The following is a 23,099-nucleotide window of genomic DNA, read 5'->3' on the forward strand; positions in this document are numbered from 1 at the left end:
AAACTACTTTCACAGGGACTATTTCTGTGAGTAACAGCAGTACGTTCCGACCAGGGGGCTCAGCAAAGGTGTATAATTTGGGATCGGGTCACCATCCTCTGCGACCTCTGTACAGTGTAGTCAATCTATGTGATGTATTACAGCCTTGCTTTCTAGACAGGGGGCGACAACATGGAGGGACACTCAAATGCTGAGTGTGAAAAATGGAAAAATCACGTGGCTGGGGAGACCATGAAAGCAAACACAAGCTGCAGGCTTTTCTCTTCTTCTGTTTAGAAGGAATTTTGATCAAAGTTTAAAACAGCCCACACCAAATGTGTGCTTTATGTTTTATATGTAGGACCAGCTGGGACCCACTGTCAGAGTCCAGAGTGGGAGCTGGGGGAGGGGTGTGCAGATGGGGGATGGAAGTGGGGATGAACTCAGATTCCTAAGTGATCTTTCAAGCTAGCAGATTTCAACATCCTACACAAACCGATGTGCTCATGGAATCTCACTAGGCTAAATAGTCTGGATTAGTGTGACTTTAATCAAAGGCTCTCAAAATACTGTCTCAAGAAATAGTCCCACTGGACAGCTTACTTATGGAAGGAATACAGTTTGATTCTCTTATCCCTAAATCCCCACTTCCACCAACTCATTTCCTTGTGTCAGGGGAAATATGGAAGCACCGCTGAATGCAGAAAGAGTAGGAAGATGGTCTTTCAAGAGCTCCCCTAAGGAGCATGTACCACCATTGTGCACCCCCATCACACCGTTCACCTGCACCAGACGGGGAAGAGGTTCTCTCCAAAGAAGGTAAAACAGAGCTTTACTGGGCTGTGGGAAAATGAAATGTGATGCTGATATCTGTGATTTTAGCTTCCATGCAAAGAGGAGATAAAAGAGGGGGAGGGACAGCATAAAATCTGTGCCCGAGGACACTTGCTGATCTTGACATGTGCTCTATTAACTTTGTTTAAGTGGCTGACAGAGTACACTCTCAGCTCAACATGCTTTCCCACCCGCAGAACTACTCGTCCTAGGAAATGGGGTAAAAAATAACAGCTTTGGAGACACAGCATGCAATGGTCAAGGCCAGGTCAAGATTCTTCAGATGTGAATGAGGTGACTAACAATAAACCGTGATGTTTAAAAACAGAATGGGCTGTTACAGCCGTGTGCCTGCACGAGACATACCAAGCACGTGGCTCACTTCCAGAGTCACGTGGGATGTGAAACAGCTGGAGGATGCGTTTCCACAGCAAGCATCTGTCCACTTGCTAATCACCTACGATGCTGTTCTAGGTAATTGGGATAATGGAGAGACATCCAAGACCCCTGCCTTCACAGGGCTTAACAATCTACCAGAGTGAACAGATAATAAACGAACAATGTGGTAAGTAAATTCTAGAGTAGGTTAGATGATAAATGCTTTGCAAAAGCAGAAGGGCAGATTGTATGTGAAACGAGATGAGCAGAGCCAGCCTCCTTGAGAAGAAAGCTTTACGCAAAGAGTGGAGAGTGGGGCAGCTAAGAGGACGGCTGAGGAAGAGCTGTCCAAGCAGAGGCCCGAGGAGGTGGGAGAAGAACCGGAAAGGGCATCAGAGGGCACGCCGTCTCTCTCGGGTCCGACTTCATCTCTCATCCCTGCTTTCTAGCACAAGATAGGGGCTCAGTTCATATTTACCGAATGATTTAAACTCCAAGAAATACAAGATTATCCAATATACAAATTCAATCCAAACTAGGCCAGGGCTTCATAAGAAAACTGTATGCAAACTGGATGGGTGGAAGGTACATTCTCCTGAGAGGAGCTGGGGATCAGATCTTCAAATGGGTTTTTGACTCTCTTTTCCCCAAAATGTGAGACATCACAGCCTTCTTTCCAGGAACATGCAAGAAAAGCAAAAAGTGGGTTCCGTCATCAGGGGGAACTCCTCACACAGATGCTACTTGTGGGCAGAGTTTAAAGACAACGTTCTTTTAAATACAAAGAGGGAAGCTGGTGAGAGGGGCATAAAGGTAGGTTTATCCCACGCTCATTTCGGGGGCGTGCCCACTGTCCCCATAACACTCCCTCAGCAAAAGAGACCTGCATGTCACCGGGGTAACCTTCTCAATAAAATACAGTCAAACATGAAAAACAGGCTAAGTAAGGTGAGGGAGTAAAAAGGAAAAAAAGGCGAAAGAATTCAATTACAGTAAGAAGAGAAAAGTACTATCCTTTCTCACCTTCATATAATTTGTCCCTGCAAACACTTTTCAAATAAACACACCCTCAGGCAAAAGAAATTAAAGCCCCACAGGTTCCAACAAATAAGTCTGTCCTTACAACTACTTTCCATATCAATTTGACATGCAACTAGCAGGAGCTGTGGAATCCTCATTTCATAGGAATCATATTTAAATGAGAATGCAAGAGTAACATTTGTAGAAAATCTAATATTTAGTACCTCAACTCCCCACCCAACCCCCCATACTGTCTTTTCAACCTTTCAATTGCTCCTAATTTCTCATTTATATTCAGGCCTGCTCTAATACTTTAATGCACATTACCGTGGGTCTCTTTCTTAAACTCTGCTAAAATATTTCATTTTACTTTCTATGTATTAAAAAAAAAAAAAAAGAAAAAGCTGTTAAAAATCTCAGTTGTTACATTACGTGAGAAAGAAAGCGTTATAAAATAGTTTAGATCCTACAAAGAGAAAATCATTTTTAAGGAAAGACTTGCTTTTCCGTATACTACATCCAAATGAAAATATCAAATGCAATTTTTGTTTAGAAGCTATTTTTACAAAATCTTTTTGTCCCTAATCTTGACAAGGTACCCCTTTTAAATAATCTTTTCTGACCTGACTCAAATATTTTTATGTCTGTAATCTTTTGTATGCCAGGAGAAATTATATCATTTTTCCTTTTGAATTAGACTACATATTAGGAAGTGTATCTAACTTAAAAAATCAAAAGTCAAATTAAAAATATGTAGTTTGGTAGGAAAAAACAATTATGTATATACCTCCCCTCAGCTAAGTGAAACTATGCAAGAAACACAATGGTTGACAAAATTATATATAATTATATATATATATATATATATAAAATGACAAAATCGTATATATATTACATATATACAAAAAACTTTCAGAGTCAAGTTTTTTTGATTCATCTAGAAAAAAACCTAACTTTTGCTTTTGAACTGTCAAGTAAAACATATCATTTGAATATTATTTCTAAAGTACATATCATTTGAATATTATTTCCAAGTATCCCTTTTGGGTTGGGATGGGAAGAGGAAAGCTCTTCCCTTCAAGTGTCCTTAGTGAGTTCTTCGACATTTATGAAATATTCCCAATTCCACTGACCCTTGCATTCTGCTTCTTCACTCCCGGTACCTCATTCATTTGTGCTAAAGTAAGCCAACATTAAAGAAGACACAATAGGAACAGGATCTCTTCCAGAAATACACCGTGATGCCCACTGTCAGTTTTACTTGACACATAACCACCGCAGTTGAGTCCACCCATCTGAAACACATCTTTCCACGCCTTTCTCATTCTCTGGGAAAAAGATTATACAGGGGGAACAATGCTTGAGATTTACCAGTGACGAAATGAATGATTTGACAAGGCTGTTAACAGCAAAGCGGACTAAAAGGCTTGTCTCTGTGTGAAACTGAACAGAAGAAATACCTTAAGGAACAGCTGTGCTCAGAGCTGAAGTGGGGACCATCTCCAATGAACAATGAGTGGGCTTTGGATCAAGGTGTTTTCCACTTGAGAAAAATATTCAGTGATTTTTTTTTTTTTTTTTTTCTCATGAAGGCCAAGCACACTTGACATTAATGCTACAGATGACACTACCCAGGCAGGAAGAGGACTCCCTGTGCGCCTACACTAACTACAGGATAGAGTTTCAGCTTCAGCAAGTATTCCTGGAGAGGAAACCAAGAGGTAGACACCAGGTTACAAAAGCAATGGTTTCTTCTCTGTTGAGTTCTGTGGTCATTTTATTACTCTCTCCATTTTCCATGCAGATCAAATTAATGTTAAATATACGTACATTAGACTTACCCTCTACTTTCCCAAAATGATTATTTAGGTATATAATACCAGTTACAAGAATAAGAATGCAAAAGGTGTTTAATTCCATGGCAACTCTAATAATAGTGTTTTGAGACACTAACTGAAAAGGTCCTCAGATATCACCACCCTAGTTTTATAACAACCCTCCACCCCACAAACACAAATTTCTAGCCATGTAATGATTGACCAAACTTTTATGCACCATACATAAATTCAGGTAAAGTTGCCAAAACAACTTCTGCCCAGACCGTTTCAGCCCAGCTCAACCAACGTGAGACTTTTCCTTTATAAAAAAAAAAAAAAAAAAGCAGTCATGAAGCAATCACTCATCAATACTGACCTTGCTGCTCACTGTCTGCTTCAGTTTTTGAAGAACCTGGTGCAACAGGAAGGGGTCGAGGTGGCCGGGGCTTTGGTGTGGGCGGTGAGATCTTTTTCCTTCCAATGTATTCTACATAAGTTCCCGGAAAGTCCCCCCTCTCCCCAGTGGTCTCGTTATAGCCATTTAACCAGCCGATTTCTTCAGGCCTGGCTTCTTGTCCATCACTGAATCCAAGAGCTACTAAGGACCCTTTATTCACAGTCAGTACGTCCCCCAAGTGCAAGTCAATGTCTTCTTCCCGCTCCTTTTTATAGTCGTACAGCGCCCTGTACTGGTACCCCTCGGCGCTCATGGCTGCCGACCTGCGACCATGCGACAGCTGAGGCTGGCTGCACACTGCAGTCTAACCTGACGTTTCTATGCAAAGTGAATTCAGAGAGTGTGTTAAGATTCTTAATACACGTCCAGCAGGGGATAAAGGATAACTCTCCAAAGGTTTAAGAGGAGAGGTGATTGGCCATCCGGCCGTCCATCTGTCCTCCATCAAGGGTGTGACTGAAGTCAGGGCTCACTTCCTCTGTGGCCACAGTCTTCCCACCGGCTTCCTTTTCAGCAACTCGTCAACACATTGACTCAGGGCTGACTCTCCCTTCGAGGCCCGATCCTTTCTGACACTCTTGTCACACTGTCCATCTGTCATCTGATTTGACTGTGGCGCACACCACATGCGAGCTGCACCTAGCAAAGGGAAAACAAGACTTATGAATCAACGGCACACTTGGCCATCTGTGTGAATCTGAATTTCGACTTCCATTCAACAAGTACTTAATCAACCTGGCAGACGTACACAGGCCAGTATGCTTTTGCTTGACATGGTATACACAACAAAGATTAGTGAGGCAGGCAGTCCCAGCCTTCTAAGAACACTCGGCAGCGCGTGGGAGGGATGCTGGAATGTGGCAACATCTCAGAGATAAGACAGGACACAAGGATCTATAACACTAGGTAAATGTCATAAGAGAGCAGAGACTGAATGCTAGGGAGTTCAAACAAGGGAGAGACCACATCTCACTGCAGGCATCTGAAGACAGAAGAGAACGTGTGGCATGATCTTAGGTACAGATGTGATGAAGCACTTGTCATATTCTGGGAAGAGCTAGAACAGGCAGACCGGTATGTGTGAAGCCAAAGAGGGAACATCACGTCCGGTTTAGAAAGATAAGCAGGGGTTGTATAACAAACATCACACACACCCGTGTCGAGTTTATGAGTGATGCAATCTACACTGGGGAGCTGGAAAAAGGCTTGGAGAGAGGGGAACAACAAGACCAGAGCGGCACTTGAAGAACCTCAGTCTAATCCTGGTGCGTGGAAGGGACTGGCGTAGGGACAGAAGAGGAGAGCCATGAAAGGTGTTTTGCAGCCATCTGGGCAAGTGGCCATGAAGGCATGAACCAAAGTGGCAGCAGAAGGTACGGAAAGGGGAGGACTGAAGTAAGGGAGAAAGAAGCATGTGTGGTACGTGGCAATGCTGAAAAATGGATCAAGAAAGAGAGAAGCACACGGTACTGGGTACTGGATCCTGGTTGGGGAAACGGACAGACTGCAGCATATGAGAAACAGGATGGCAGAGAAGCCAAGGGGAAGGGGCTCTTCCCAGGCTGGAGGGCTGAGCCAAGGTTCAAGGTACTAGCTGACTGCTGGACCTTAAAGAGGATCCACTCTGCCAGCTATTTTAGAGTTCATTTCTGCATGACATGAGATAATCAGAGAGATACACTGACCTGTGTGTCTGTTTAGCAACATATTAGTATTTTTAAGCCAAAGAAATAAAGACACAAAACTTAGTACATAACAGCAGAGCATAGGTCATTTTGTTGGTACCTTCCTAGCAAAAAAGTAAAATAGAAAGTATAAATTGTACAGAAAATACAAGCACAAAATAAAAAGGAAAAACAAAATAAAAAGGAAAAACTTCTCTCTCTCGCACTTTCTCTTTTATCCCAACATTGATTACTGTTTTAATTTTACGTTGATTCCTTTCTTAAAAAGCAATGAAAATGATATATATTTTTTTAAAAAAGAAGAAGAAAAAGAAAGAAGCAAAAGGTGCCTGATCCTGAGTTCACAAGAAGAATGGAGCTACCAATATCAGGCAAAGGGAAGCCAGGAGGCCTAATGGGCTAACGGCGATGCTGGGCACCCAAATGCAAGCGTGGATCGTGGAAAACCTGGTCTGTGATTCAGGAGAGGAAACACACCTGAGGTTTGGTAATCAGCCGCATATAAGGCAAGGCCAAGCTCAATGGAATGAAGGAACTCAGAGGGAAAATATTAAAAGTCAAAAAAAAAAAAAAAAGATCCAAGGACCCAACATCAAGGTTCAATGAATGCCATTGAGGAGGGAAAGTCAAGGTCTGAAGACAATGCAATGTCCTGGAAACAAGGGGTAAGAGGGTTCAGGTAGGAAAAGGTGATCTCTAAGACTAAATCCTGCAGGGGCCTCTGGAAGTGGGAAACAGGCAGGGCTAGGTCATCTGGGGCTTTTGTCCATAGTGGAATCATCACGGACTTGAGAAAGCCCACTCTAGTCTAGCAGTATTGAGAAGAGTAACCAGAGTTTAAGGAGTTAAGGAATAAAAAGAAAGTAGAGATGGCTGCAGATCACACTATGAAGATAAGCTCAGTGGAGGGGGAAACGGAAATGCAAGTTTTTTCTTTCTTTTTTTTTTTTAAACTAGTAGAGGCAGAGGGCTTAGAGACTCAGAGGCTCTTTAAGTTAGAGAGGCAGTAAGGCAGCTTGGATAGCTGCTAGAACAGTAGAGAACAATGTGCACACGGACACACTATGTGCTCCGTTCATTTCTCCACGTTATCTTTGTTAGAAAGAGGAAAAGCAAACTCAAGGTTTCAGTTAAGCTGGCTGAACAATAAAGCAATAAAAACAATAGCCTCACAATTTCGGTGCGCTGTGTCAAAGAGAGCTTTTATAAGTTTTCAAGAATGGAGCCCTTTAGAAGTTTATTATTATAGGCACTCTGCGGTGTAGGCATCTTAAGAAGCAAATCTAATCACAGATTAATTGTTATGCTGGCATTCAGAAGTGTAAAGTATTCAACTTTACATGGCTAAAGCCTCTTAGCTGTAATACAATAACGCTCTTAGGAGAGTTACATATTAAAAGAAGGAAAAACAAACACTGGAGATCTTTGTGTAGCAAGAATATTAATTTGCAGTAGTATTCTACTTTGTATTTCAGTTGGCAGAGAAAAAAAATTAAAGCAGCCAGCAGAGCATATGAGAAAAATAAACTATGTTATGTTTGAAGACAGCCTCTCCTTTTGCTAGATCCAGAATCAAATTAAATATTCGCTGCATAAATTCACAAGAAAATGTAGAACTAGCAAATCCCATTTTTAGTACTAATGTACTCTTACAAATGAGACACAGAACATGAAAATTTACATATCCCTAAATGCCTGGAAACCAGGCAATATGCCTGAGAATAATTTAATTCCTCCAAATGTGCCTTGAAATTTTTGTTAGCTTTTCCTGGCAATGTATGTTTTTTTGAAAAAAAAAAAAATCCTCAACTAGTAGGCTGGGTAGATCTTTCCGCCAGCTGCTGCCTATGTCTTCCTCTATTTCAACAGCCCAGGAGGCCAGTTTGGTGAGATTCTTAACAGAATGGGGAGTATAATAATTCCCCTCTCCCTCCTACTCTGTCCACCTCAATTCCTCCTCTCCCCGCTACACGGCTCTCAGCAATCGCCAAGCCCTGCTCACGGCGCACCTATGTAGCTATGCATGTCCCTCACCAGGGGACACTGCAGTAAGAAAAGATCCAGGTCTGCTCAAGGTTTTACAAACCTAAAAACTGTGTTTACACTGGCCTGAGGCTAAATCCCTGCAAGGAGATAAAGAACCCTGAGGAACCCAAAGACTTCAGTAAGACCAGACTTTAGAGTAACAATTCCCGCCATAGATGCCAGAGATCTACCTGTCTCTACAAAGTCCCCCTCCCCCACCGTTTGTAAGAACCACCTTACTTTCTGTGCAGAAGAATCCTATGCAGAAGAATCCTATGCAGAACTCTGGGCCCTCAACTGACCAAGAGAAGCCCAGATCTTCTATGACTCTTGGACCATAGGCAGCACACACCACTCATCTTCAGGGACTCCACCGTCAAGGCCAGGAAGACCAATCCAAACAGTCCAAGGTCATCCATGATGCAGTGCCAATTAAGAGGGAGCGCTGGGCTTCCCTGGTGGCGCAGTGGTTGAGAGTCCACCTGCCGATGCAGGGGACACGGGTTCGTGCCCCGGTCCGGGAGGATCCCACATGCCGTGGAGCGGCTGGGCCCGTGAGCCATGGCCGCTGAGCCTGCGCGTCCGGAGGCTGTGCTCCGCAACGGGAGAGGCCACAGCAGTGAGAGGCCCGTGTACCACAAAAAAAAAAAAAAAGAGGGAGCACTGACTAGCCATGGGGTGGTGAGTGGAGCGCATCCCATGGGGAGGTGCAGAGAGGCCTTGGCTAGAGGGGGGCGGCCCTCCCCTGCTACACAGTGTACACTTTCTCCTGACGGCCATGCCCATTTTAATGGCTGCCACTGTCGTCGTCACTAAATACTGGAAGCTATAGGTGTATTAACCCATTCAATCATCACCATCGAATATTCAGTGGGAGCTATAGGTGTATTGACATGTTCAATACTCAAGGTAACCATGAGATGGGTACTATCAACATTCTCACTTTACATAGGAGGAAAACGAGGTGCGGAGAGTTTAGTGTCTTGGCTGTGATACCTTGGCCATGATAACACTCACCGAGGGCGAGGTGTAACTAGAGTTCAAATCCAGGCAGGCTGGCTCCAGAGCCACCACTTTTAACACCTTAAAACCTACTGCCCAGGGCTTCCCTGGTGGCGTAGTGGTTGGGAGTCTGCCTGCCGATGCAGGGGACACGGGTTCGTGCCCCGGTCCGGGAAGATCCCACGTGCCGCGGAGCAGCTGGGCCCGTGAGCCATGGCCGCTGAGCCTGCGCGTCCGGAGCCTGTGCTCCGCAATGGGAGAGGCCACAGCAGTGAGAGGCCCGCGTACCGCAAAAAAAACCAACCAAACAAAAACCTACTGCCCAAACTCAGCTAGCTTGCTCGGATGCCCCAGGACGGCCCAGATACATACATGGGGTCAATGGTGCGGATTCCTCGCTTGCACACTCTGACCTCTCAGATTTATCTTGAAGGTCTGCTTGTTGCTCTCTGTGACGGTGGCCTTACCGATAGTGTTTGTGACTCTTTCACAAAAACACCTGCACAAAAAGCAGCATTATAACTCAGCAGGAGTGCCCTCAGTCTGAGACTCAGCAACTTGGACCACACAGATGTTCTTCCAAAGAGACTTCATTAAGATGCATCCTTGCCAAAGAAGTCCATGAACTAGTGAATCAAAGAATACTGGGCACATCACTTCTGGAAGGCTGCCCTCTTCTGGAATCCTGCCCATTTCTGCTCTACAAGCTTCAGCTTCTGTCACCTACATGCTTCTTGGCATCTATGCCCCCTGCTGCTACCCCAGGCCCCTCACTGCACAACTTCTAACAGCTCAGCTCCTCCTTGGGGGGTATGTGACGCATCGTCCACAGTCACCAGGGCTATCACATTTAGAGGACTGGCAAGTTCTCTTTTCTCTCACCCTCAAATTTCTCTCTCACCCACAGAGCAGAAGACTCAGCAGACTGGGGCACTGGTAGTGCCTAGATCACTCTCCTGGGATCAGTGTGGAGCTGAAACTATATGGTGCCCAGATCCACAAGCTTACCCCTCCAACCTCTTTGGCTACATACACCTGTTCATTGAAATGTTTCCAGCCAGCTTCAACAGAATTATTTCCCCAGTTAAGATTTTTATATGTGAATAATCTAATGTTTTCAAATAACCAAGGCAGTTTTATGACACATGCTCCAAGACAATGCATAACCTAAGTTACTGTAACAAAAGGTATAAAGGAGTCCTAGGAACAAATAACAAATTAACTTACTCATACAGAACATCATATGCAGCAGTTCAAAAGGTCCTTCACAGGAAAAATGTTGCTCCTGTTTTTCAAGCCTTTTACAGACTGCCTGCAATACCATTACTCGGAAGACAGATTTTTCTCTCTCTGCTAAAACACCAACCAATTCCCATTCTGTTCCTCAGAATAAAGTTGTTTCTGATGCCCGACAAGGAGCAATCCATGACTTTTTAATGTACAACTGCTTGAAAGTAAATTTTCAATTTAAACCCTCTAACCCGCAGGCATTTGGGCAAAGAACCAAACAAAATTCTTTGAAAAGTCCTCTGACTTTGTTGACTTACTCATTCCCCTTTCACAAAGGACGGGGATTTAGCAAACTTGGTGGGGAGGCAGGAATAAAGGATATTTTCAAATCACTTTAAATAAATCAAGAATATAGCCTGATCATGTGATTCTATCCTGCCCTGAAATCAGCACTTCGGCCCTGGGTCCCAGCACAGAATGGACTTTCAATCCAGCTGCAAAACTACAGAGAGGTTCCTGGGCCCCCAGACCTATCATTCACCTCTCCATCTTCAGTGTGGTAGCTCTGAGTAGGGCAAGCTCCCTAACTAAATCCACACAGCCTTTTTAAAAAACAAAAGGCACAATTCATTATTTAAAACTCTTTTTACCTTTCAAATAGTGTCCTGGAAATCATGAAAATCAAACTGAACAGTTAAAATTTCCTATTAACAAAATGCATTTCAAGCTAAAATGATGGGCTCAGGGCAAAATTTTATGGGATGTAAATTTTACCTCAATTAAAACAAAATAAAATGATGGGCTCGGAGGAAGCCCCAAGCCACAGTCCTCAAGTATCTCCATTCATTTTTCAAACCAACCAGAATGTGTCCCAGGCTGCCGCGCTCAGGGCTGGGTCTGCACTGTGGGGGGAAGCAAGGCACCTAGGGCACAACTCCTGCCCGCCAGCCCTCTGGGGGTTGGGGGGATGGGGGTGGGGGGACAGGACAAGCCCCGGTCAAACAACAAGGACACAGGGCTCTGCAGAAAGCAAAGTGATGGGATAGCGGAGCACTGCCGAGCGACAGAGACACAGGTCCAGCTGGAGGCAGTTCTCAGGCTCAGTGGTCACCACAGGGAGGCTGTGGCTTCCAGAGCCTGAGAAACATATCCCATCACCCAGAAAAGGCCATGGGATGGACCATTCTAGCTCTCTGCGTCATCCCGGGGAAGAAGCCCTGAGGAGATGGCCATGGAATGGGAGGACTACAGCAGACAATCTAGGGTCCCCCCTCTTGTGAAAATACAATGCTACTATGTAAAATCCTGAGCAAGAAGGTGAGTATAAGCACTGGGTTTCACCCTCAAAGATGCTTGTCCCCATTGGTGCCTAAATTTTTAAACTTGGGCAAGTTACTTAAACCTCTCCGTGCCCCTATTTATTATGAAGAGTAAAGGAAATTATTTATACAAAGACTGCACTCCATGCTTGATAATTAGAGCTTGCTTAACACCAACACAGTGCTTCTTAGGGGCCAGGCACGCTTCTTCCGGTTTTGCATATGTCAACTCATTTAATTACAACCATCGTGGGTATGATTACCATCTCCATTTTACAGATGGGAAAATAAGCACAGAGAAGTAAAATAATTTGCTTTAAGTCACATGGCTAGTAAACCACAGCTCTAGTAGTAGTATTGTTACTACTGTCATTACTATTAATATTGATTGCCACTTCCTACCACTTATACAATTCATTTTAAAACCGGAACATTTGCCAAGAATTTTCTTTGGCCCTGCCTCTAAATGCTGCAGAGTCTACTGAAAGAATCCTCAAGCTAGCCAAAATCAACCTCTCCACTGTTTCTTTAACTTCTTTTCAGAGTAAATAGATAGACAGATAAGGGCTGCTTGTGGACTTTGCCCATCTAGTCCTGAGGCAGAGGGTGGCTCTATAGAGGTCAGGGCAGAGGAGACCTGGGAGGAGCCAGGGCTGTGTGAGAGGGTGGTATGAGGCAGGGGGTGGAGTTAGGGGACAACACTCCTCTCCAGCAGGGTTTGGTGGCTGCTCCCTAGCTGCCCTCAAAGAGGAAAGGTGACAGCACTCATGCGGTTCTCCAGGGACTGAAGGCAGCAGCGTCCTCCTGTTACAGCCCTAGATCCTGGGGCTGAGCGCCGGGGCTAGACCACTGGGGGTCCAGCCAAAAAGGAGAGGGGCAAAGCACTCCAGCCCGGCCCAGGCACCTTGCTTTCTTCACTCTCTCCACCCACTGCTGGAGTCTCCTCACTTTTGCTAGACTCCTGTGATCGCAGTACTCGCAGTACTCTCTGGGTGATCGTTAACATGAAAACTATTTTGATTACAGGTGCCTGGGGGTACCTATTGGATTCACTTTAAGGAAAACAATGTTGGGAGGATACAATCTCCAAAGATGTTTTTATAGTAGATTTTTTTTTTAAAGCAAAAGGTACACTACACTCATTCTATCCTTTCAAATAAATAAAACAGACAAAACCCCTAATATCACCCAAACAGACAAGTTTAGGAGTAATTACATAGTCTATTTTCAGCTGCTTTGGCATAACGTACGTGAAATGGCCTTTAATTGCCACTCTCTTAAGCAAGTAATTCCAATAAGAGGGTTGGCAGAACCATGGCAGGTAATCACATTAGGGTGTAGGTGGAGGAGACGGGGGAAAAAAACAATAAATAGGATGAATATTTTTAAAATCAATTACAACATAAGTTTTTTTATTAAAAGCTGTTATATAATTGATATTATGCCTTCTAAGGTAAAAACGAAGTGATAATCTCTTCCTTCCATTGATAAGTAACTTCTTGTTTTCTGAGGGCTTCAGTAAGATGCTCCATTCTCTTGCCTTCACTGGCAATCCCTGTATCCTCCAAAAGACAGAAGAGCTGTAGGGAGCCCACCTAAATGTATAATATACTGAAAAAGGCACTTCCCTTTTTCTTCTGCATTGTGTATACCCCAGTTGTGGGAGAATTAAAAGCAAAACACCAAATGCTAACATGATCTCAGCTTTCTATATTCTAACTGACCATGAAATCATTTTATTTTCAATGTGCTCACTGAGCATCTCTTTATTCACTAAAACTCATTTTGCATATGACAAAATGCAAACACAATGAGAGCTGAACTAGAATTGTTTCTGTTTTAATGAGTGTGTGGACAACCTTTCAGGGTGGATGCCTTTTTAGAATACTCCCTTAAACTACCTAAGGAAAAAAAGGAGATTCTGACGAACATATTAGCCTAAGAATTACGGGGCATTCATGGAAAATTTTAATTAAATATATGGGCAACACTCTTCATAACACAAAATTTGAGTAAGTGGAGCAGGCTTGCACTGAAGATACCAAAACCCTTCAAAAACCAGCTTAGACGCACTTAACATTTCCAGCAAATAAATGCGTACTACCATCATCACTGTCAGTAACCAAAATACGTATCACCTATGACTTATCGTACCACTTCTGTTTCCCAAAACCAACTTAATGTTGTGGGGATTTACTGTTCTTAATAAAGTGAAATTTAAAGAAACAGCTATGGAAAGACAATATAATTAATCAATGGGAAGTGAAATGCTTTTTCACATTGGCTATCAGCATCACAGAGGTGAAAAGACACAGTGATACCGTCATTTTACAAAAACAGATAAAACAGCAGATAGTAGTGTGTACAATGCAAATTATCTGCTATGCAACTGACAAGAACAGGTCCCAAATCAAGATGAAAGTTATAAAGCAAATGCACATCACACTTTGAAAGCCAGTATCAGATATATAAAACTTTCTTCCAACCACAACAATCTATACACTTCTATGGAAAAAGTACAACTCTCTAGTTGCAATTGTCATATAAAAGCTGAAGAGGCCAGCAGTGACATAACCCAACACTTCTGCAAGGCAGGGAGCCTCCTCCACCAGCCTTTCCAGTTTAAGCCTGATTCTGAACCAAACACACCTTCCCAAACTGAAGAGGGATCCCCCCCCAAAATCACTCAGGGTATTTTCTCTGTCACGACCAAAACATTCCCAAAGTTTAAGAACTTTTGTTTCTAAGAAGACTATCATCTATGCTTTTTAAAAGCTGTTTATTTCAAGACAGTGTAATCTATCAAAAAATTATGGCTACGAGGGTGCTTTTTTTCCTCTTCCAACGATAAAAGATGTTTGTGGCCTTCTGTGCAGAAGTCACCAAATTCCTGATGATCTGCCCCATTTACTGATAGCCTGTCTCAGAAATAAACTTGTCTTCCTACTCTGACCTTTTCTAGCTAATACCTAACCATCTTTAAAGCTGCCAAACGCAAGACAAGATAATGAAATATTAAAAAACAAACAAACAAAAACCATTCCACATAACCCCTGGGTCACTTACTTTGTGAATGTCCCGCCTAACAACTAAAACTCCAGCCCCATCACACTGAAATGACAATCTTTTGCTGCATTCAAAACCCGGAACTGCTTTATCCATTCGTACTTCGCACTGACAAAGAGGAAAAGAACTGAAAAAAAAAAAAAAAAAGCCCCCCAAACCCCTATCACTTCTAAAGTCACAAAACCCCCAAACAGAGTAACTCATACTCAGATACCAACAGTGCTGCAGCTCCAACCAGGGATTAACGGTGTAAGTGAGACCTTTCTGATCTTAATTGCGCCCAGAGAAGCAGAATTTCCCCAAATCCAGTCCACACACATTCTGCATTCAACATGTAACAGCCATTCCGCTCACACCCTTACATTTCATGATCGAATTCTGGTTACCAAAGTACATTTCTGCACTGGAGCGGTTGGCCTGAGCTTTCCTGTTCTCTTTGTCTTGTGATCTGCGGGGCAGTTTCTGCCCTTGGGAAGTGAGTGTGAGAACTGTGGATTCCAGACAATTCCCCACGATCTTTCAGCTCGGGTTTGCACGCTCTCTCGCTCTCTCTAGCCGGCTCCATATTGCTGGGCCGGTCCCTCCAGCCTCGCCCCGCGTTACAAAAAACCTGGATTTCCGGGCTGTTCCAAGACCCCATTAAGTCTGCCTCCAACAACCTGCCCAGGCCCGGTCGGCACCACACGCCGAGTTAGGGTCCCAGCGACCGGCCGCCCCGAGGCGCACTTCCCCCACCCCGGAAGAGGAGGGAGGCGAACTTCGGAGGGCGGGGGCTGGGGGCTAGCTCCGGGGACCCCCGCCGCCCCGCTCGCCCCGGGCAGCAACGCGGGTGCAGCCGGAGGGCGCGGGGGAAGGCATAGCTCCTTCCCGCTAACGCAAAGGCAGCGGTCAGGGCGCTCTCCTCTGCTGAAAGGCGCCGGAAAACTGCAGCAAGGCGACAGTGGGGACCCACAGAAGCGTGAGGTGACGGAGGGGTGGCGGAAGCCCGACTTCGCCTGCAACTCCAGGGACGAATGCGCCCGGCGGCACGCACAACCCGCTCGGAAGAGGACTAGGGAAACGGGAGCCGCGAGGTGGCCGGGAGCACGCAGGACGCTGGCCGCGAGTAGGGCCCGCGGTTGCACGGCGGGCGGGAGATGCCGGCGGCAGGGAGGACGGCGGCCGGCTCGCTTCCCCCGGCTCGGCTCTGCAGAAGGAGAAGCGGCTGCTGGTGACAGGAAGAGAGCGGCGGTAGCCGCGCGCGCACGCACCGCCTCCCCCTCCCGAGCACACACCCGGACCCGCTGCTGCCGCCTACCTCCCCCGCCGGCCGGCTTCCTTCCTCTGCGGGGCCCAGGCTGCAGCGGCAGCCTCTTGCGCGCACGGCTCCGATGCGCCCCTGACCAGGCTCCGACCCGCCAGCCGTTCCCGACCCAAGCTCGCCGTCTCCCGACCCGCTCCCCGCCGCCCCGGCCGCGGCCGCCGCTTCCTCCAACTCCGCTCCAGCTGCTCGCGACTCCTTTCCGTGCGCCGGCAGCTCCAGCGCCCGGCGGCCGGCCCCGCCTCCGGCCCCGCCCCTCCCGCCCCGCCCCCGAGCCCGCGCCAACCGGCGCCCGCGTCTCCGCCCCTCTCCGCTGGCCCCGCGCCCTCCGCCGCCGCCGTTCACTTTGCGGGCCCCCGAGCCCGGCGGCCAGCCGGGTGGAGCTCCGGCCCTGCGAACCTTTCCTGCTGCCGGGCTCGCCTTCCGCCCCCAGCCGCGGGGATGCCCTGGGCTGCCGGGCCGAGCGCTCTGGCTTTGCGCCCTCCGGGCCGGCCAGGCTGCTGCCTGCCTGCGGCCGAGCCGGCTGCCGGGCGTCTTCGAGACCAGAGGCGGCGGGTCTGGGGAAGATCGAGGACAAATTCAGACTTAGAAGCTGCGTCTCTAAACGCAGTGTCTTGAAACAAACCCCAGCCTCTTTCGAGCCCCCAGCGCCCCAGCGGAGTGGCCGGGACGGGGAGGACTCGGATTCCAGGCTCGCCAAAGCCGGGAGGCCCTGCAATTCATGGCCTCGCCAGCGCGGCCGCGGGAGTGGGCGGAAAATCCTTGCCACCCCGCGTAGCGCCTGGGGGTGAAGGAGGGGTGAAAGGGTGAAGCGGAGGGACGAGCGCCCGCAGCCTGCCTAGAACTCCAGGAGCCTGGCTGGCACTGCCGCCACCGGGAGCCGGCCCGGCCCGCCAGCAGGGCAGAGTTTTATGAGGAGGGCGCACGCTGGCTGATCCCTCGCAGTCCTGAGATGACAGAGCAAATGTAGGTCGCTCAGGCAGACCGTGGCCCCTTGGTTGCTCATGGGGTCGGTGGAGGAAACTCATGTGACTTGTACGGTTCCTTAAATTTGTTAATTTTCAAATGCACACTCTTCAGCTAGTCGTCATTATTTTAGTTGCTCAAGAAAAATCTGACGTTGATTCGAACCTTCCTCTGACAGTAGGATGGGATGCCAGCACCCTCTGTTCCTCTTTCGCCCGTGAAAACATGTTGAGTCCGCTTTTTAATAAGCTCTTCCCAGATTCCTCTTTTGCGGTTTTGAGACCTGCACCCGCCCAGCCTACTTGCCCTAGAGCCCTTTTCCCAATTTCCTTGCAAGAATATTACTTTTTTTTTTTTTTTAAACCAAGCACTTAGACTTTTGTCAAACTTTGAATTTGGTGCTTTATTCCTCTGGGCGTTGGAAGTAAAGAATATCCTGAAATTTATTGACTGTCCTAAGGAAATATAATCATTCTTAAAGGTGACTCACATTCTAACGGACAAGTTAGTTCTACTTTAGGCCCTTGCATTTTTGTTATTACAGCATATTTCTTGAAGTGGAGATACAAAAGCAGACAGATACTTGTCTTGTTTAAGAATCCACTTCATCTAAAAGTAAATATGAAGTTTACTAAGCTACATGGTTCCCACCCATCCTGTGAAATGAAGGACCTCATATATTGTTTGCCTGAGCTTTATAAATGAAATGAGGTGTCTCACCCTGTGAGAGAGTTACTTTGATCCGGTCCAATAAGCTGAGATGTAACTGCTGTGACGTTTGCTGTATTTCCTTTAGGCTTGCGTCTGAAGAAACCTCACCAGCTGTCTCCTTTTATACACGATGAATTCCTGGAAAGACATTTATATACTGCTATAATGGGGTTCTATTCCCCCCAAACCTAAAAATAGCATGAAATCCTTAATCAAGCTTCCTTTTCTAGATAGACTTCAACAACTTATTTCCAGTATATGTTGTTTTTTTCTTTAATGTGCTTCTGTCATATTTGAACACATAGTATAAATCCAAAGAGTGTTCCATGATAGGACAGTATGGCTCTCTTTCCATAATTGAATAAGTTTAGTCTTTGTTTCATCTTTATTAAATTGATACCTCCCCGCCATATCACTAATATTCAAATTTTTATTTATTTTTATTTTCTATTAATTTCTATGAAATAATTAAAGCAAAAGTCACCAAAACAGCAGTATTCAAAATTTTAAAAAATAACCTTTTCCTTTAATCAAATCTTATCTGGACTCCAAAAACGTAACTGTTATGAGAAGCCATGTGGTGAGACCAAGGGCGCCTCTAAGTCTTTGGACCAGCCATGGCATTACCTCTTGGGAATTTGCTGGAAATGCAAATTCTCTCCTCAGTGAATCAGACATACTGGGGACGGAGCCTATGGGTCTGTTTTAATACACCTTCCAAGTGGCATGCTAGGGTTTGAGAACCATTGCTCCAGGCCTAAGGCATCTGGGAACACAAACTGAAACCACGGCAATAAAATGCTCAAATAAACGCACAAACACTACCATGCAATCAGTAACAGCGGAACTGGTGGATGAGAGCGGTCCCACCATCAAAGAGCTCAAAATGTCAAAGGAGGTACAGTTTGCCAGAGGGAGAGAGGGCTGTCATGCATCATTGGTGACAGCAAAGGTGGTTTGGAAGGCAGACCTATGGGAGTTAAGGACCCCTAACACCAAAAGGTTTTCAGTGGCCACAGCAAGCTGAGATGTACCCTCCCAAAGAGGACCAGTAGTACATTCTCATTTGCCACCATCACTCCAGCTACTTCAATAATGCGAGTGCTAGAATAAGCTTCCATTAGACTTGAAACCCAAGTCTGTAGTTTAGGGTTCAAAATCAAAATAAAACAAAGGGCTTTCCGGGTGGCGCAGTGGTTGAGAGTCCGCCTGCCGATGCACGGGACACGGGTTCGTGCCCCGGTCCGGGAAGATCCCACATGGCGCGGAGCGGCTGGGCCCGTGAGCCATGGCAGCTGAGACTGCGTGTCCGGAGCCTGTGCTCCGCAACGGGAGAGGCCATAACAGTGAGAGGCCCGCGTACCGCAAACAAAACAAAACAAAACAACAAAGACAAATGCCTTCGAACCTTACTTCTCATAGACCAGCAGCACTGACACCATCTAGGAGCTTGCTAGATATGCAGAATCCCAGACATGCATGCTGAATCACAATCTGCAGTTTAATAAGGTCCCCAGGTGATTCATATGTAAGCTAAACTTCGAGATGCTCTTACACAGGGGTCCTCAATTTTGGAATTGCCTGGGGAGCTTGTAAAAATTCCAGTGCCTGGATTACACAACAGATGGATTATATCAGAATCTTTGGGGGTTGCAACACAGGCATCAGTCGCTTTTAAAGTTCCTCACGTGATTCCTGACAGTTTGAAGCCAGGTTCAAGAACCACCATCTTGAAGAATCCAGGTAGGAAAGGTACCATCAGGAAAGCCAGCCGGGGAGAGACTGGAGCCCAAATGGCTGGTCTTAAAGGGAGCAGCTGATACTAGAGTTTAGCTGACTGTGGCCATGCAGGAATGTGAGCCCAGATTTGCCAGGCCTCCCAATTCTCAGAGAGAAGCTGGAAATCCAGATTTTTACTGGGCAGTTTCCCAATTATTAAATGATGGCAATTCACTCAACAGTTTTTGAAACCTGGGTTAGGCCACATAAGCGTTATGACAACCAGTAGTTTATAGTTTTAGGACGCTGTACATCATAAAATTAAGTGGGCCAAAAAAAAAGGAAGCACACCCAAGAAGAGAATGGGCTTGTTGGAAGGTCAAACTGTTGATCTCAAGGATCATGTATTTTGAGTCTTCTGTTCTCTACAACACCAAACATTGCAGGCCTTCAATGGCTGAGAACTGGTAATGGGTGAGATACCAGTGCTAGCAGCCCTGGGGCAAAACACTCTGGAATTTCGTCCAGTATTTTTATTTTCCCTATCTCCTGCCCTGATAACTGAAATGGGAGAAAAATCAATCTTTGTATTACTTAGCTGAAAATGTTCCCCTCTTTGTGAGCTAACCAGGTTAAACACATATTAAGAGAAGCATGAAAAAAATTATTGGCTGGAATAGTGCTTCCTAGCAGAGGGAGAATTCAGAAGGCCAACAGTTTTAGAATTCTCATTCTGTTATTTCTGAGCTTGTACCTGCTGTTAACCACGTTGAGGTATTAGAAGGAGAGGCAACTTCCTGACTGTACCCCCAGAGAACACGTAAGATCATAATCACCTGTACTCAGAGTTCCCTGGTCATAATCTGTGGTCTGGGCATTCTTGTCTCTTTCAGCTCTTCAGTCCTCTATACTTTGGGAATAAAACTAAATAAATCAACCAGCAAGCAATGGAAGTAAATGAACCAACTTAGTGATAGTTTCAGTTAATTCTACTCTGTATCTGCTCTCAAAATCCCCTGTAATAAGAAGCTGGATTAAAAAAAAAATTACAACACAGTAATCTCAGTTGATAAACTATGAGACACACAAACAAAATTTTGTGCAGTTATTTTCTTGAATGCCAGGGCCACCTTTATTTTTGTATAACTCCGGCAAATAATAGACTTCCTGGTACACAGTGGGCACTCAGTAAAGGAGAATGGTCTGGAGGTTTAAAGGAAACTCAACATGAAATTCTTATATGTGCAACTGTTAAAGGAATAGAATGCAAGTGTTGTTCAGATAGAACCTCTGAGGGCCTAAGTCAGAGCCAGACTTGAGGACGGAGCAACAGGGTCACAAATGCTGCCAGTCTACGAGTGCTGCTAAAACATCACCAGGCTGGGAGCAACTGGAAAGCTATGTGCAAGGAAAAATGAACCTTGATCCTGGTATCCTACCATATAAAAAATTTGACTGGAAATGGATCACAGACCTACATTTAAAAGCTGAAACTATAAAACTTCTAAAAGAGAATATAGGTTTAGAAAAGATTTCTTAGTTATTAGGACACAAAAAGCATGAACTATAAAAGGAAGAAAACCAGTAAATTGAATTTCATCAAAATCAGAAATGTTTGCTCCTCAAAAGCCACTGTTATGAAAATAAAAAGCCACATCTTAGAGAGAATATTTGCAAAATATATATCCAACAAAGGACTTGTATTTAGAATACGTCAGGAACCCTCACAACACAATATTTTCTTAAAAAGCAAAAACAGTTTTTAAAAATAGACAAAAGATTTGAACACTTTACCCAAGAAAATAAACGGATGGCAAATAAGCTCATGTATAGAAGAAGCTCAACAACTTTAGTTATTAGGGAAATGCAAATTAAAACCGCAATAAGAAGGAATTCAAATAGATACTTGTATGCAATGTTCAGAACAGCATTGTTCACAATAGCCAAAAGGAGGAAACTACACAAGTATTCATGAACAGATGAATGGATGAACAAAATGTGGTACCGACATGCAATGGAATATTATTTGGCCTTAAAAAGGAATGGAGTTCTGACACATGGAGTTCTAACCTCAGAAACATCCAGAGTACATGGTGGTGGGGAGGCTTGAGGGATGTTTCATCCTGGCTTTGGAAAACCTTACTGAAGTGTCCCAGGCACCCGCTGGAATGTGCCCCTCCCTAGTGAGCACAGTGTTTACAAGTCCCACATCACAAACGTTGCGCCTGGTTCTATTTCACTCTTACTCTCTGACTCCCCTTTGTGTAGGTTCCGTGAAGCTTCCTCATTTTGATTAAAAATCTTTTACAAAGTTTATAGTATACGCTTAGTTAGCTCTCAGCTTCCTGAGCTAACACCATATTCCAGTCCTTCCAGTTTTAGAGGCTAAAATTTAATCACCTCATTTAGACTTGGGTGATGCAAGATTTTCTCCATCACCATCGACAGACTCTCCCTCTCAGACTGGTTTATCACATGTTCATTGTTAATGTGGATTTCTCTTTCAGAGGGTCACCTTTTCCCAGAGTTCTGGAGCCACCTTTCTCCAACAAAATCAACCCACTTAGATCCATAAGCATGTATCCGTTAAGCTAAGGAAGCAATTCTGAAACATTCGGCTACTTTTTTTTAAATTTAAAATGGGCTCGCATTTAAAAAATGACAAAAAGTGTAAATATGATGAAAAGCAAGCTGATACATTATATTTCTTGGTGATTCAACTAATTGGAAATTTCGCCCGTAGTTGATTATATTCTACACCCCAGCTTTGAGCACTGACACAAATTGTTAGGGTGCTGTTACAGCTGTCTGGGTAAAAGGATTGGCTTAAATATGCTCATGTTGGCACTGCCAACATAAAAATTAAGGGCAAAGTCACACCGATAGATAATGAGCCCTTTATCAAGGAAACTGTGTTGGACAATCTCACTGCTCAGAAAGAATTTTTCAAAAGAAACCCCAGCCTTTGTTCCCTCCACTGGAGGGGATCCAGAACTGTCAGTGTTTCTGACAGAACTGAGCCCCGAGTATTCAGACAGCCTCGCAGAATAAAGGAAACCCATTACCATCAACCTCTCCAGACTAGCCCCTACCACACTGCCTTTTCTCTGGGGCTTGCCAAGCTGTGTATGCAAAGAAAACGCTTTAGATCAGGTAAGGTTATCTTCTGACAGTACCAATTTTCTAAGATTCTTAGAATCTTTTGTTGGGTGATTGTATCACAATGTTAACAAGGATTTCCTTTCTTCAGTTATGAACAAAATGCATTGTGAAGGAATGACTATTCCTCACTTATGATATTTTGTAGGGCATGAGTTTCTTTAACCATGAATATGTCTGAAAAATACATCTTAGGTTTTCTGTTGTAAGAAGGGAGCCGTGCTTATGATGATGGCTTTTGTATCAGATTTTAATGCTTCGAGAGGACTTGAACATGAATTCTTTTATCTGATGCATCATCCCTGGGTCATAGGCAGAGCCTGCATCCTGATTTCCATTTTACAGATGAAGCAACAGACTCGGGAAGACTATGTGATTTGACCCGGGTTTCATAGACTGAGAGCAGTGGAATAAAATCTCTGCTGGGGCTTT

The 23,099-nt window shown here is 44.9% G+C and overlaps 1 protein-coding gene across 5 annotated transcripts in view; it reads right to left on the reverse strand.

Moving 5' to 3' along the window:
• PIK3R1 (phosphoinositide-3-kinase regulatory subunit 1) overlaps positions 1-16,329 on the reverse strand; it is an 86,436-nt gene extending 70,107 nt beyond the window's left edge. The window contains exons 1-3 of one of the 5 annotated variants that reach the window (XM_027100953.1): positions 16,110-16,288; positions 15,175-15,998; positions 4,405-5,124 (exon numbers count right to left, since the gene is read on the reverse strand). In XM_027100953.1, coding sequence (XP_026956754.1) covers positions 4,405-4,738 — 334 coding nt within the window. In that variant the 5' untranslated portion in view covers positions 4,739-5,124; positions 15,175-15,998; positions 16,110-16,288. Of the gene's footprint in view, positions 1-4,404; positions 5,125-8,435; positions 8,663-15,174; positions 15,999-16,109 lie in introns of those variants that run through there. The other 4 variants (XM_027100952.1, XM_027100954.1, XM_027100955.1 and 1 more) reach the window with 4 other exon arrangements.
• Positions 16,330-23,099: the final 6,770 nt, after the last annotated feature.

The sequence above is a fragment of the Aethalodelphis obliquidens genome, unplaced genomic scaffold (genome assembly GCF_003676395.1).
Source record: "Aethalodelphis obliquidens isolate GAN/ISIS:26980383/991018 unplaced genomic scaffold, ASM367639v1 scaffold4, whole genome shotgun sequence".
Lineage (NCBI taxonomy): Eukaryota > Metazoa > Chordata > Mammalia > Artiodactyla > Delphinidae > Aethalodelphis > Aethalodelphis obliquidens.